Below are 13443 nucleotides of genomic sequence, written 5' to 3' on the forward strand. Positions count from 1 at the left end.
TCTCCTGGATTCCTCTGCAGCCAGAGATGAGTCTGGAGAAAGCAGAGGAGCCAAGAGCTTGAGGTTCACCTGGTGAAAGAGGACAATCCGAGACATCGGATACACCGGTTTGCTCTCGAGATGGCTGAGGAGGATCTGCGGGGTTCGAGCACCCCTTTCTCGCTCTCCTTTTCGGGCAGCGGGTTTCTCGCCCTGTACCAGGTTGGGGTGGTGCAGTCCCTCCTGGAGCTGGCTCCCGAACTCCTCAAGTCCGCGTGCAAGGTCTACGGGTCATCCGCCGGCTCGCTCATCGCCGCCGCTGTGGTGTGCGGCATCGGCCTCGGTAAGACTGTTACTGCCTGGATTTGCTTACTCTGGATTTTTTATTTCACCATAGAAATAGAGAAGCTAATGCCTTAAGACCCCGGCGGGGATGGGATAGGGGTGCAATTCCTATCATTCACAAGGAATAAAAGAGATCTGCAAGCGTTGCCACTTTTGGCAGCCCCCCTGGAACAATTTTGGGTGGTGTAAGCTGAAAAAGCCACTTGTTACCCTCTGAATATGATCTCAGATGGTCAGGCAGACACTGCGTGGGTAAATCTGGACATAACTGTATTTTGCCAGCTCATTTTCCTGCTCCTGTCTCCTTGTCTTGTGCTCCGAGGTCTAAGGAGTTCTGAGACGCCCATGTAGCCGAGGTGGGTGGATATACCCACGTAAAGCCCCCTTGTCCCCCATGGATCCGGCCCCTTAGCTACAAAGGGACACGAGTGGCAGTCACGCAGGTATCTACAGAGCTGACAGCCTTGTTCACGTGTTGCTTTGGGATTTCCCACTCAACCTTCCCAGCACAAGGGAAGATGTGGCACAATTCCCGTTTCCAGATATAGCAGAGCCCCTTTCCCCTTGGCAAAAGCTCAAGGGCTTGGCAGCGGGATATGCCTGGGGGAAGAGCAGTCCCTGCTCCAGCCTGGGCTGGGGTTTCTCTTATTGCTGCAAAAGATGTTTTACTCTGAACCTCTTTAGACAATGTGGAAACTGGCCCCCGAGCAATAAGATCATCTATGTGTAGAATTAATTCAGAGCAGCTAATCCACTTTTAATAATCACATCCTCCCATATTTCCAATTAGTGTCCTTGTGTAAACAAGTGTACACAAGACTTAAGTCTTCCAAGGTTGATCCAACCCTGCTTCAAGCCATGGGAACAGTCAGGAGGAGCAGGGGTTTTAGGGTCCAAATTACAGTGGAGGAAGCAGGGAGGAAACATAGCTCATTAAACCTCTGCTGGATGCTAGAACCGTTGTGCTGGAGATAAAAAGAATTCAAATCTTTGGCAAATACATTCAGACAAAGCAGAAAGGAACCTTTCTGCCCATATGGGGTTGAACCCCTTTAGAGATCAGGAAGGGCCCCAAAACTCTCCTCTCCGATTCCTCATACTGGTGTAACTGGACGGAGCTGGGGCTGTCCAGCGGGTATAGATCAGTTTGGTAACTGCTCCTTCCACCAGTGCTGGAATGGGGGGCTGCTCCCTGGGGGTGGTGGGCACCATCCGCTTAGACGTGCTGAGATGCTCTTGTGCCCAAAACATCTTCCCCGGGAGAAGAAACTACCTTTTTGGTAGTGACGACGCTGGTTGGGTTTCTAATAAGGAAAACGAACATGGCACAAACTCTGTCACGTTGACATTGGGGAGGATTGGGGACAAAAAGAGAGTTGGAGGTGTCCTTGGCTCCTGAGGGGGTGTCCCATGGGGTGGCTGTGGTCGTGTGCCCGGCCCCTGCCCTGACCCGGGCTGGGTGAGGAGCTCAGAGCTCTCTGAGCCATGCTGTCCTCTGCCACCCAACAGGTCACCTCCTTGGCACGTGCTTGTCACCGGCAAGCTGATGCAGGTGGGGATGGACACGGCATTGCATGCCGGGAGCAGCCCTCACTCACCCTGAGTCAAAGCCTCGTCCAGACCCAAAGCCCCCAAAAGCTGGGCTCAGCTCTCACCTCCTACCCAGCAGCTTGCAGGCAGTTTTTCCAGGTTTTTCCCCATTTCCAGGACACAGAGCAGCCGGACAGTGCTCAGCGAGCGCATCACCTGCCCAGGGTGTCTGTGGCTCTTTCAGCATCCCCGAGGACCCTGCGTGAACCCGACGGGTGTTAATCGTTACACCACACGGTCTGAACATCCGCTCAAACATTTATAACCCTTCTTAATGCCTGTGTTGCTCCGGTTGCCTTCGGGACACTCCATCTAATCTGTCTGTCCGTCCGTGCTTTTAAAGCAATCTCACGAGACATCCCGGGAGCCTCTGTCCCTCCAAACCCACGGTGCTAAGAAGGCAAACCCACAGCTTTGTGCCGGTGCAGGGTCCCGGGGAGCCCACCCGGGCACAAGGATGGCTCATTGCAGCATCAGGGAGCTGGATAAGACTTCTGATGCAACAGTTTAACTGCCCAAGGTGGGATATTCCCCCAGGTGACCTCCCCATTTCAGCAAAGGGACCAAGCTCGTTCCCCAGGATCAGGCTGTCTGCAGGGTTTGCTGCACACCTCTTCCCCCGTCACCGCGCAGCATTTACAACCCGGTGTCTCCTGAGCCCTCAGCTGGGGCTCTGCAGTTCTCCTCCTTTAATCCAGCTTCTGGGACATGCAGACACATGTAATGACTCTTAGCACCGGCTGTGAGGTCACTGGGGGAGCTCAGATAAGCGGGGAGTCCCAGCACGGTGGAGCCGGGGTGCCTGGCTTGCAGGAAAACCCTAAGCGGAGGAGGTGGGGGTCTGCCCCTCATCATCATCTTTGCGCCATTGCAGCTCCCCTGTGAAGCCTGGGGCTGCCCATGTGCACCATCGGTGGTGGAAGGCAGGGACGTGCTGTGCAGGTTACATTGGCACCGATAGTTCAGTGTCTGCACCCGTGTTCCTGTTCCCGGGGCTCTGTGGAGCCTTTTCCTAATCCCCGTCCAGGCACACCTTGAGCACCCGTCTCCGCTGCAGGTGGGATTTCACCCGTGGGGTTGTGCTCAGCAATATGTTGTCCTTTGAGGACATCGTGGGGGTGACCTTCCCCTTTCTGCCCCGCAACCATGTCCCCCATTATTAGCAGCAGAACCATCCTGGGGTCACGCACAGAGCTGCAACAGGCTTTATTTGTGGGGAGTGTTAAAAACAGGATCAAAAACACAACTGTTAGGGCAGCAGGGACACTGACTTTCTCTCTGTTTCCCTGCACTCTTTGGCAGATGACCTAAAGGAATTCTTCTTTGCCATGGCAAAGGAAGTCAGGAAAACCATCCTGGGCCCTCTGTCTCCCAAGTGTAGCTTGCTGGCGAATATCAGGACTGTTCTGCAGCAGATGCTACCAGAGGACTCCTACCAGCTGGCTTCAGGGCGTCTGCACATCTCGCTCACGCGGGTGGCGGACGGCCAGAACGTCATGGCCTCTGAGTTCAGCTCGAAGGAGGAGCTCATCCAGGTAAAGGGACCTTCCTCTGACACTGTAGGAAGATCTCTACCTTCTTCTTGAGGTGGAGGTACCTACAGGTTGGTGACTTTACCTGCACTGTTTTCTACCCAAGATGGGGACAGTGTCAGGAATCATAGAATCATTAAGGTTGGAAAAGACCTCAAGGATCATCAAGTCCAACCGTCAACCCAACACCACCCAACCCACTAACCCATGTCCCAAAGCACCACATCCACACATTTCTTGAACCCCTCCGGGGAGGGTGACTCCACCACTGCCCTGGGCAGCCTGTTCCAATGCCTGATCACTCTTGCAGTGAAGAAATGTTTTCTAATATCCAGCCTAAACATCCCCTGGAGGGAAGCTCTGCCAGAGCTGTGGTCCCACCACAGTGACCTCCATCAGGTTTGGAGGGAAGGAGGAAGATGTTGTTAGGTCCAGAGCCATTTGGGAATAAATCATGCTAGAAAAGCAGAAGGTTTGTTTGCAGCCTCAAAAAGCTGATGCCGGCAGGCTGGCCAGCTCCAATCAGTGCTAATGACTCTTTGCAAAGAGCTGTGTTAATGCTGACATGACCTCTCAGCTTTCTGGACAGGTCTCTTCTCAACCAAGTCCCGTTGGTTGTAATTTTCCTCCTTGTCTCAGCACTTTCCTGGGAGGAAAGAGCTGGACAAAGCATCTGTGCTGCCAAACACCAAGCAGCTGATTAACCAGTACATTAACTGCTGGGGTAAGAGTCCCAAGGTAACAAACACCAAGCAGCTGATTATCCAGTAAATTAACTGCTGGGGTAAGAGTCCCAAGGTAAAACTGTATCGAGGCTGACCATGAGGTCCCAGGGAGATGGTAAAGGATGGAAAGTCCATGGACATATGGGAGTTCAGCCCGTGCTGCCTGCCCTAGGTCAACCCAGGAGCCTTGGGATGCTCATTCCCAGCTGATGAGATTGGTGAGAAATGGTGCCAAACGACCCAGCAGTGGCTTTGCTATTGACAGATCCCAGCAGAATGAAAATGCATTGTGAGGATGTCTTGGTTTTGTCCCAAACCCCACAAATAAGAAAAACAACCCCAAAGTTTCACCTTGCCGCAGTCAAAAGGCAGTGTTTGGGCAGTGATACAGAGATATATGACTCCAACATTGCTGGCAGCCATGAAAATGAAGTGCTACACCCTTCTCGAGAGAAGTGTTTCAACTTTACTGACATGAGGTGTTTTCCCCTTCTTGAAACCTTTCTTCTTGACACAGTCAAGAGCAAAGTCCAGGTGGTACCGACAATCTGGCTCCAGAGGATTTGTCAAGCCTGAATTTGCAGGCACCCACTTGACAGCTTTTGCCCAGGAGAACTTTGACAGGAACATTCACTTCTGCAATCCTTCTTCTCCCCCAGGCTCTCCTCTGCAGCTGCTTTCTTCCCATCTACTGTGGGTTCATCCCTCCATCCTACCGAGGTGTGGTGAGTGATTTTTCCAATATGTTCCCAGCAGTACGTTCTTGGGCTTGAACTCTACATCGCCTTGAGCAGAGAGGGATATACATGTCTGGGCTTCTTTAGTTAATGGAGGATGATAAAGCCTTTTAGCTTGTTCTCCATCCCCTGCTAAGATGATAGCTGGGTGGAACTGCCGTCTGGAGAGCCCTCTGCCTACGGACAGAGCCTGGGTGACCAGATCGTGCCTTGCAGATCTGCAAAGGGAGATGAGAGGACACCCACACTCAGGATGTTGACACACAATCCTGTGATCCTGGGCAGGATCTGGCTGCGGTGCAGATGTCTCCATTAGCTCAGGCACAGACTTGCATGGCTGAAATATCAAAAGTTTGTGGAGGAACCACAGATGTGCAGACAGACCATGGAGCAGTCAATGCACCACGACCCGCTTGTGTCTCAAAGCCCACAAAGCCACAATACCTGATTCGCGGCTGGGACAGAGATAGGATCTTTTCTTGGCTCATCTTGGTCTGCACAGATTGAGCCCATTTAGCCCTCGGATGTCTGTACCCAGCTGTCAGGTCCAATCTCCAGCTCGCCCCGGACTGCATGGCTTGCCCACAAAGTGCACAAAGTCTGCAGGACCCAGAGCTTGGTGGTGTTGCTGCATGAGGCTCCTCTGCGCTGTTATTTAATGAGCATCTAATCTGATCAGTGGCAGTCCTTGCAACCTCAAATCCCACAGAGATGGGTGGTAAATTTGGATTCCTTTTGGAATACAGCAAATGACATTTCCCTGCCCAGTGAGTAATCCCCCAGGGATCTGCAGGCAATTATTAAATGCGGGAATCCTCCTGTTTCAGCTCAGGACTTGAATTTTATACAACACTATAAATTCAGAGATGTTTGAATTGGCTAATGACTGCCAAAACAGCTTTACAAAGCTTTGTGAATTAAAATAATTCTAGTTTTAGTTTAATAACGGCTGTGGATTCCAGCACCTGGTCGAGGAGCCGGCTGGGTGCCGCAGGCAGGGCAGCAGAAGGAGCTGGGAAAGGCCGGGATAAAGAGCAAGGGCATGGGACGACATGCTGGGACCGGCTCATGGCAGGAGATGTTGCCTTTGCAACCACTTGCTTTCCTCTTGGTGACATCACCCTCACATGCACGCTGTAGAATCCTCAAACCAAATCCTCCCTCTGCTCTTCCCCTCAGCGATACGTGGATGGAGGATTCACCGGCCTGCAGCCTGTTTCCAGCCTGGAGGAAGCCGTGATCACTGTGTCCCCGTTCACGGGAGAGCTCGATATCTGTCCGCGGGATTGTCCTGCTATCTTCTTCTGTTTCCAGATCTTCAACGGCAGCATTCAGATCTCAATAGAAAACCTCTGCAGGATTAGCTATGCTCTCTTTCCGCCTAGTGTCATGGTAAGCCCAGCAGCTCTTCTTCCCAGATTTGTTTTTGTTAAAATAAATGAATGCTGGACCTGCTTTTCCAAACTTCATGGTTCAGCTCAATCTCCATCATTAATTAGTCAGATTTCAAGGGCGGTGAATTTTTTTGGTGGACACTGCTGATGGGTGGCCAACCTGGGATGGGGTCTGCCCTGGTTTGACAACCAGCAAAGGACCAGTGCTTTGGGGGCTGGAAACCAGCCTATGCTTGCTGCCATCCCAACCCTCCATGGTCAAACAGCCTTGGATAGATCCCATGGTGCCTGGATGGGGGGCTCTTCAGTGACCTCAAGTGTTTCTCCTTGCAGGTCTTGAATGACATTTTCTCCCAAGGGTACCAGGACACTGCCCTTTTCCTGTACAGGAACAGTAAGTGTTACCCTCAGACCCAAAGGGCAGCCTAGAAGTACGACTCGCTGCCCAACGGCATTGCATGGCCAACGCAACCGGCCAAACATCAACCCTTTCTTCTCCTGTCCCGCAGATGCCTTTGGCTTTAATTACTTCGACGGCAATTTCCGTTTCTCCACCATGTGCGGGAAGAACGACCCTGTGCAGGCCAACAGGACGTTCACCAGCCTGTGCAAAAGGGTCCCGCAGTGTCTGGCTCCTTGCTTCCTGCCAGGTAGAGGATTTGGGGTGCTGCTGATCTTGGGTTTTGGGAGTGGCTGGGGCTGCTGAGGGCTGCTGCAGTCTTTGAGAGGAGAAGTATTCTATTTAAGACATTACTGAGGTATTTATTGCAGTAAATACTTCTACATGTGCAGCAGCCGTTCACAAAGAGGCTTTGTAAGCGTGGCTCAAGCTGGATCCTGCCTGGGCTTCAGTACCCACAGGCTGAGCTGCAGCGTGAGGCGCTGGAAAAGAGGAATTATTGCATTTTTATCGGGTTATTTCTAATTCCTGGTGTTTGTTTACTTCTGTATTGCCATTCATGGGCACAGGCTTGGCTCTGTGGAGGAAGGAGCAGGCGACTGGAGTGCAGGATCCGCTGTCCAAGCTCCTGCTGCAGCCATACAGGCTGCCAGCTTTCGTCAGGAACAGGTAAGAACACCTCGATGGAGGCATCGAAGCCGAGAGCGATACAGAAACCAGCGGCTTTGCCTTCAACAGTGGCAAAACAGCTGAGGGGACATGGTGCAAGATTAGCAGGAGGCACACGGGCATCCCTGCAAGCCCCGTGCTGGGGTGTGCAACGGGCTGGAGCATCTTTCATCCGGGACAGCGTGGGCTGGCGGCGAGTCCCTCCTTTTCTGTGGACCAGGACAAGCTGATGCACATCTGTCACATAAATAGGCTTAGCAGCATCCTCTTCCTCTGCAGGAGGATTTGGTATTCCCTGAAGGCAAGCTCTGAGGGAGAGAACTGGCAGGAACACCACAGGATTGCTTGGTTATGGAAAAAGAATATCACAGAGTGCATTAACTGTTAGCACCTCCTGCCTCGTGCTGCATTTCCCAGTCGTTACACTCTGTTTATTTTGGTTTTGCAGGTTGAAGAAGCTGTGGGGGCTGCTGGAAAGCATCAGCTCCATGGTAAAACGGTTCCAGAAGCTCCTCCAAACCATGGTGCCTGCTTTGCCCAAGAGAGCTGCGGCCAGGAGGTGAGGAGCTTGGGGGATGCAAACCCTCAGCAGAGACCAGGCAGGGTGCAGAGCTGGGAAAGCCCAGGGGACCTCACCCATGGGACACTGATGCTGAGTGTGCCTAAACATTCCAAATCTGGGGTACATTAACAGTAGCTAATTTTGTCCCCATGATATTATTTATTTAGTGATATCTGAAGGAATCTATGAACTAGCTCTGTGCTGCGTCCCTACACCAAATATTCTTGTTGCAGAGCATTTATCTGCTGGGCTCTGTCCATCAGGCATGTTCACCAAGATCCTGAAAGGTGTTTTGGCACTCAACTCTCAAGGATTCAAGGCATTTCACTTGTCACACGGATGGCTTTTAGCCATACCTCCCTAAAACCTACTTGCAAGTTACTTCGTGTGTAGCCGGCGAAGAGACTTGCACAGAATTATTTCATACCACTGGCAGCTACACAAATCCTCCACCCTGGAAAAACCTTTCAGCATCAAATGTCCCTGGGGTGACTTGTCCCTGTTACATCATTAACCCTGACTCAATTAACTGCCAGCTTGTTCCCTTAGGTAACCGTCCTGGATGGGCCCTGGGGGGCTCTGACACCACGCAGGTCTGCTGTCCCAGGAAGCAGTGGGCGACACTGGAGCTTATTTCACACAGCTGCACGGCTGCTCTTTTTTTTTTTTTTTTTTTTTAATGGAGATTTTTGGGGGTGTTTGTTTATTTTGCTTGGGGAAACGGGCTGATTTTGTTTCCAGTGCTGCTGCTGCAGTCTCCCCGCCCAGGCTTGACCTGCTTTAATATGATAGCCAAGGAAAAGTGCTGCTTCTGCGACCGAGCCGCAGTCTGCGCAGGGGAAATGGGGCATCTTTACTTGCATGTGCGATGCGTGTACAGCCCAGCCAATGGTTTCCCCAGCCACTCCACTTGCTGATAACCAGCAGCATCCCTCCCCCTACTTTAAGGCAGATTATAGGGCAGGCACTTGCCAGGAAATGTCACATTTTCAATGTTTTCCTCCCACTCAAAAACTTTCCGAGAGATCCATCAAACAGAAAACAGAAGGAAAACCCTTAGGGAGCATCACGCTGGGCAGGAACTCATTTTTAGGAGTTTATGAAGCCCCGCTTCTGCAACAGCCCTTCTATGGCTCCTGCTCTTCCTAGCAGCCCCCACCACCTCCAGGCAGGATGGAACCATTTCAATAAGCCTCCGGCAGTTACACTATCGCTATTCAAATCAGAATTAAAGTCCTCAAAATAAAATCTTCATATAGAAATTGGACATCCACTAAGCTTGTCTGTAAATCTCAGCTACAAACAGGAGCATAGTTGGGACTACTCAGTGCACCCCACCTGCCCCTACATGGCATGGTGCTTGATCATAAAAAGTAAGTAAAACTTTGAGAATTTTAACAAAAGAAACTTCCAAACGAAAATGGTCACAGCACAGAGCCCTCCTGCTCCAAACCTGCAGAGATGTGCTAAGATCTAAGTATTTAATGACTCACCATTCAAATCAGCTGGCTTTTGCTCTATTAGTTCCCCATCTTGTCAAGCAAGCACACCTGATGCTGCTTCTGTCTCCTCTGCACGAGCTTGGAGCCAACAGCAAAAGGAGGCTTTGCCAGAGGCAATGGAGAGAAACAAAATTTGTCAACTCTTTGAATCACCTGGTGCAGGAGCTTGTTTCCTGATAGCCCAGCACCTGCCCAACCTCCAAAGAAACCTGCTTCCTACTATGTTGCTTTCAAAAGCTCCCTTTACTTCAGAGTGATGAAGCCTTTAAAAAAACCGAGCACGGAAACAAACTGTACAGCCTAACTCTGAGTTTCTAAAGGGGTCTCTTCCCATAGGTAGAGCTGTTTTGTTTTCAATTGAAGTGTCTTTGCTTTTATGTTTTCCAAGCTTTTATATTTAGATCTGGAATGGTAACGATCCTGTTCTTTCCCCTTTCTATTCCTCATTTGGTGTGGTCCTCATAGATATAGCAGAACAGTATTTGGGCCTTTTTTCACTATTTCTTTATATGGCAACATTTTAAACCATCATCATGTTGGAAAAGCTGAGTAATTTTTCCTAAGCTGACAAATTCTGAAATGTTGACTCAAAAAGAAAATAAATAATAAAATTGAAAGAAACGTTGCACTCCAGCACATACTTCTTTGTATTCCGCTCGTAACAATAAGACAAACTGGGATCCAAAATGCTGAGGGTTCACTGGTTTTCCACGTCAAAACTGAAATGGGAGAGGGTGTTGTTTTGCATAGGATTGCAGAAAACTACGGGTTTTGGATTTAAACCTGCCTCATGTTGCTTAAAAATTATACCGGTAGAGGTTTACCTGCAGCTTGTCTTCCACGAAAGCATTTACACATGGCTGCACACCAGAATAAGCAGAAATTTTGATTTGACTGGCACAGCAAACCCAACTCTAACCATTGAGACACTGCTCCTTCCCTCGCCCTTAATGAAATGATGCTCCTACGGCACGAAAATGAACCAGAAACCGACCCAGCAGCCTCGTTGGGACACAGCAGGGAAGAGGCTGACAGATGCCACGAGGTTATCTTGGCTCCCCAAGCTGGCTGACGCAAGCCCAAAGCGCTTCTTTCACAGATCTTCTGCAACGACAAACCTGTGACCTCAGGGCTGCACTGTTCTGGGAATCCAGTGGTGTTCCTAACCCACATACGCTTTCTGATGTGCAAATCCTTTCAAGAGAAAGACTTTGAGGAATTAATTTCAGTGGGACAATGAATCACCTCACCGCTTTGAATCGGATGTGCAGTTTGTCGGACTTCAAGCACTAGCACATACCTTGACAAATATATTAAATGTGCAGCGGATGAGCTGGTGCCGTTGGGATTTAAGTAGCTGTGAGCTGTAGGTGTGTTGCTTCCCACGCAGACCACTAGATGTCCAGAAATATCATCTCCTGTGACTGAGAAAAAAAAGGAAAAGCCGCATCCTGAATGGTTTTTCACTCAACCGTATATAACACAAACTCATTCCCCTTAGACTGCAGAGTCTGGCTACTCTAAATGCATCACCCTGATGAGGAAGCTTTTAGCTATGCAGAATGTTCAGGGCAAGAGGCAAAGGTCAGGAGGGGCTGAGCTCATCTAAACTGCGTGCTGAGTCACCTCCCAAAATTTCCCAATCCAGCTGTACTTGTAGCAGTGCCCAACACTCATCTAAAATCCCCGTGAGAGCTGGAAGAACCCTGGCAGGGACAAACCCTGTGCAGGACCAGGAAGGGTTTTGAACCCTGAAGCTGCTGATGCAAAAGGCACTTGAAAAAACGTTACTGACTGCAAGACGTTGAGCTGAAGAGGGCCCATGGCTTCCCAGAAAAACAAAGCTCCTGAGACATCTCCAGAAGAGGCAGACTGTCCCTTGCTGTTAGGGGTCCGTTCCTCTCTTGGGGTCTGCAGGGATTCAGCCTAGGCTGCACCTTCAGCTCACGCATCCTGAAACAAAAAGGTGCAAGTTCTTCCTTTGGTTTCACATTTACATTCGCAAAACCATCCCAGCACCAAAGGATTCATCAGCCTTGCCCATAGCCTGTGTCCTCCTTCCCCACACACAAGCAGAGCCTCACTGCCCTGCTGCTTCTGTGAATAATCAGAAGCAACCTGTGATGCTGCAGAGTCCAAAACAGGGAAGCTGGGCATCGTCTGCAGCTGCAGCAGGTGAAAAAAGAGAAGGATTGAGGGGGAGAATGAAATCCAAGATAACAGTGTTATTTTGGGTTGAAATCTTCTCATGTAAAAGTCTAATCTTGGCAAAAATCAGCTTACGTCTCTCTTTTTCACCTTCATGGAAGCTGAACCTTTTTTTTTTTTTTTATTTGTGTCTACAAAGTCCAAAAAGTGATTAATCAAGGAGTTTCCTTGGCACCTCCCCAGCTTAGTGCACTGAAACAGGAGCATGAACAAAGGCGTGGCTCTGACAATGCTCTGGACTTGCCTGTGCGGGGGGAAATGCTGTTTTTCCCAGCTTGCCAACACATGCTGTGCTCACCCCGTGCAGCTTGCCTACCTCGTAGCCAGCTCAAGTGTTATATCAGCACATAGCACTGACCTGGAAACAAACCACTCGCTGCCTCCGCACCAGAAAAGGCTGACACTGGTCCCAGGGACAACACTCCCATCTGCCTGCCCTCCTTCCAAAACACTGATTTTACCAGAGCTGTCAACACAATCAACATTTTTGCCACTGATTTCACTTACAACCTTTATTATATAAAGAAAAGGGGAGGAAAAAAGTATTAATGAACCTTGCCATAAAATTGGTATTTCCGTGACTTTCTCAGCTCCCAGAATGTGCCCCACCAGCCTTTTGTTTTCCTTATGACAGGAATGTGGTATACAAACCTCCAGTCTATACTACATCTAGCGTTAGTTAGAGAAACCCCTCCCCTGCTGGTGTGACAAGTGTCTCCTCCAGGCACATGACATGATGTCACCGTCTACAGCAGCCAGATGAACGGTCCTAGTGGTGATGAAAACCACCGACTTCACCGGTGTCCTACCGCTGCAGTCAGGGCTGGAGCATCTGGTGCTCACAGACAAAGGGTCCGCTGCAGTGAGCCTGGGTTTCTCTGCTGTAGATGATTTCCTGCTAGGCTTTGGGGACAAGATGTTTGAAGCACATCTCCACCTCCAGTGGAGGGCAAGCACTGCTTCATTTCAGGCCAGCGGGTTCCTTAGCCTTAGCAGACCCACAACATCACCCTGTGACACTAGTAAGCTACTTCAGTAGTAACTTTAGTTACACGATATCAGGCCAAAGTTACATCATTCCTTCTTCTAGGGGAGAAGAGCTGGGAAGAGTCTGTCCCATCAAAAGGTGCCCAGAGCCATACTCAACCTTTCTCATGTGTTACGTCCTCACCGCTAAGGAGCTTTTCAGCGCTCTCGGCTGCAGGATTGCTGTTGTCAGCCAGGTCAGCGAGTTGGCAGCCACATAACACACTCTGCAAAGAGAAAAGCCCAAGGAAATGGTAGGCTTTGCCTCTTAAAAGTTTTAAGACCCTCAAGGATGCAGAAACCTACAGGCCCAGGGGACAGACCGAACACCTGACATGGGCAGTTTAACAAAAAGGGGCATCTCAAGCTTTAAAGAGAAAAACACAACCGGCAGAAAACTCTCCTAATCTTTACTGGGGCATTTAGCACGTTCTACCAATACTGGTGGACTTTTAAGAAGCTAAAAACTGAGGACAGCCAAACTCCTCCGGGATTTGATAGCACCAACACATAGCAGGTGTCAGAGGCAATGCTTCAGCATTTACCTCAGTCAGCGAAGAGGCAAAGCCCCAGCTCTGGGCCGTCCCCCCTCAGGGCACCCCAGCGCTGAATGAGGGGTTAAACCCCCCCCAAAGGGCTGCTGAAGGGGCCCTCAGGGGGCACAACCCCATGGGGTTCCTGCCTCAGCACCGCTAACAGAGACAGCCCCGGGGTGAGGGCAGCACGGTCCCCAGGGTGAGGGCAGAGCGGGCCCCGGGGTGAGGGCAGCACGGG

General features: G+C 50.4%; 1 protein-coding gene across 1 annotated transcript; it reads left to right on the top strand.

Annotated features, from left to right (window-relative positions):
- Nucleotides 1-7930, top strand: LOC104468912 (patatin-like phospholipase domain-containing protein 1; the record flags this gene model as incomplete). Its single annotated transcript, XM_010083199.1, has 8 exons — nt 1-322; nt 3217-3449; nt 4831-4896; nt 6223-6300; nt 6636-6696; nt 6812-6952; nt 7272-7371; nt 7820-7930. Coding segments are annotated over exons 1-8 (992 nt in total), but the record flags the coding sequence as incomplete, so codon positions are not given.
- Nucleotides 7931-13443: the final 5513 nt, after the last annotated feature.

Source organism: Pterocles gutturalis, unplaced genomic scaffold, assembly GCF_000699245.1.
Source record: "Pterocles gutturalis isolate BGI_N339 unplaced genomic scaffold, ASM69924v1 scaffold24200, whole genome shotgun sequence".
Lineage (NCBI taxonomy): Eukaryota > Metazoa > Chordata > Aves > Pterocliformes > Pteroclidae > Pterocles > Pterocles gutturalis.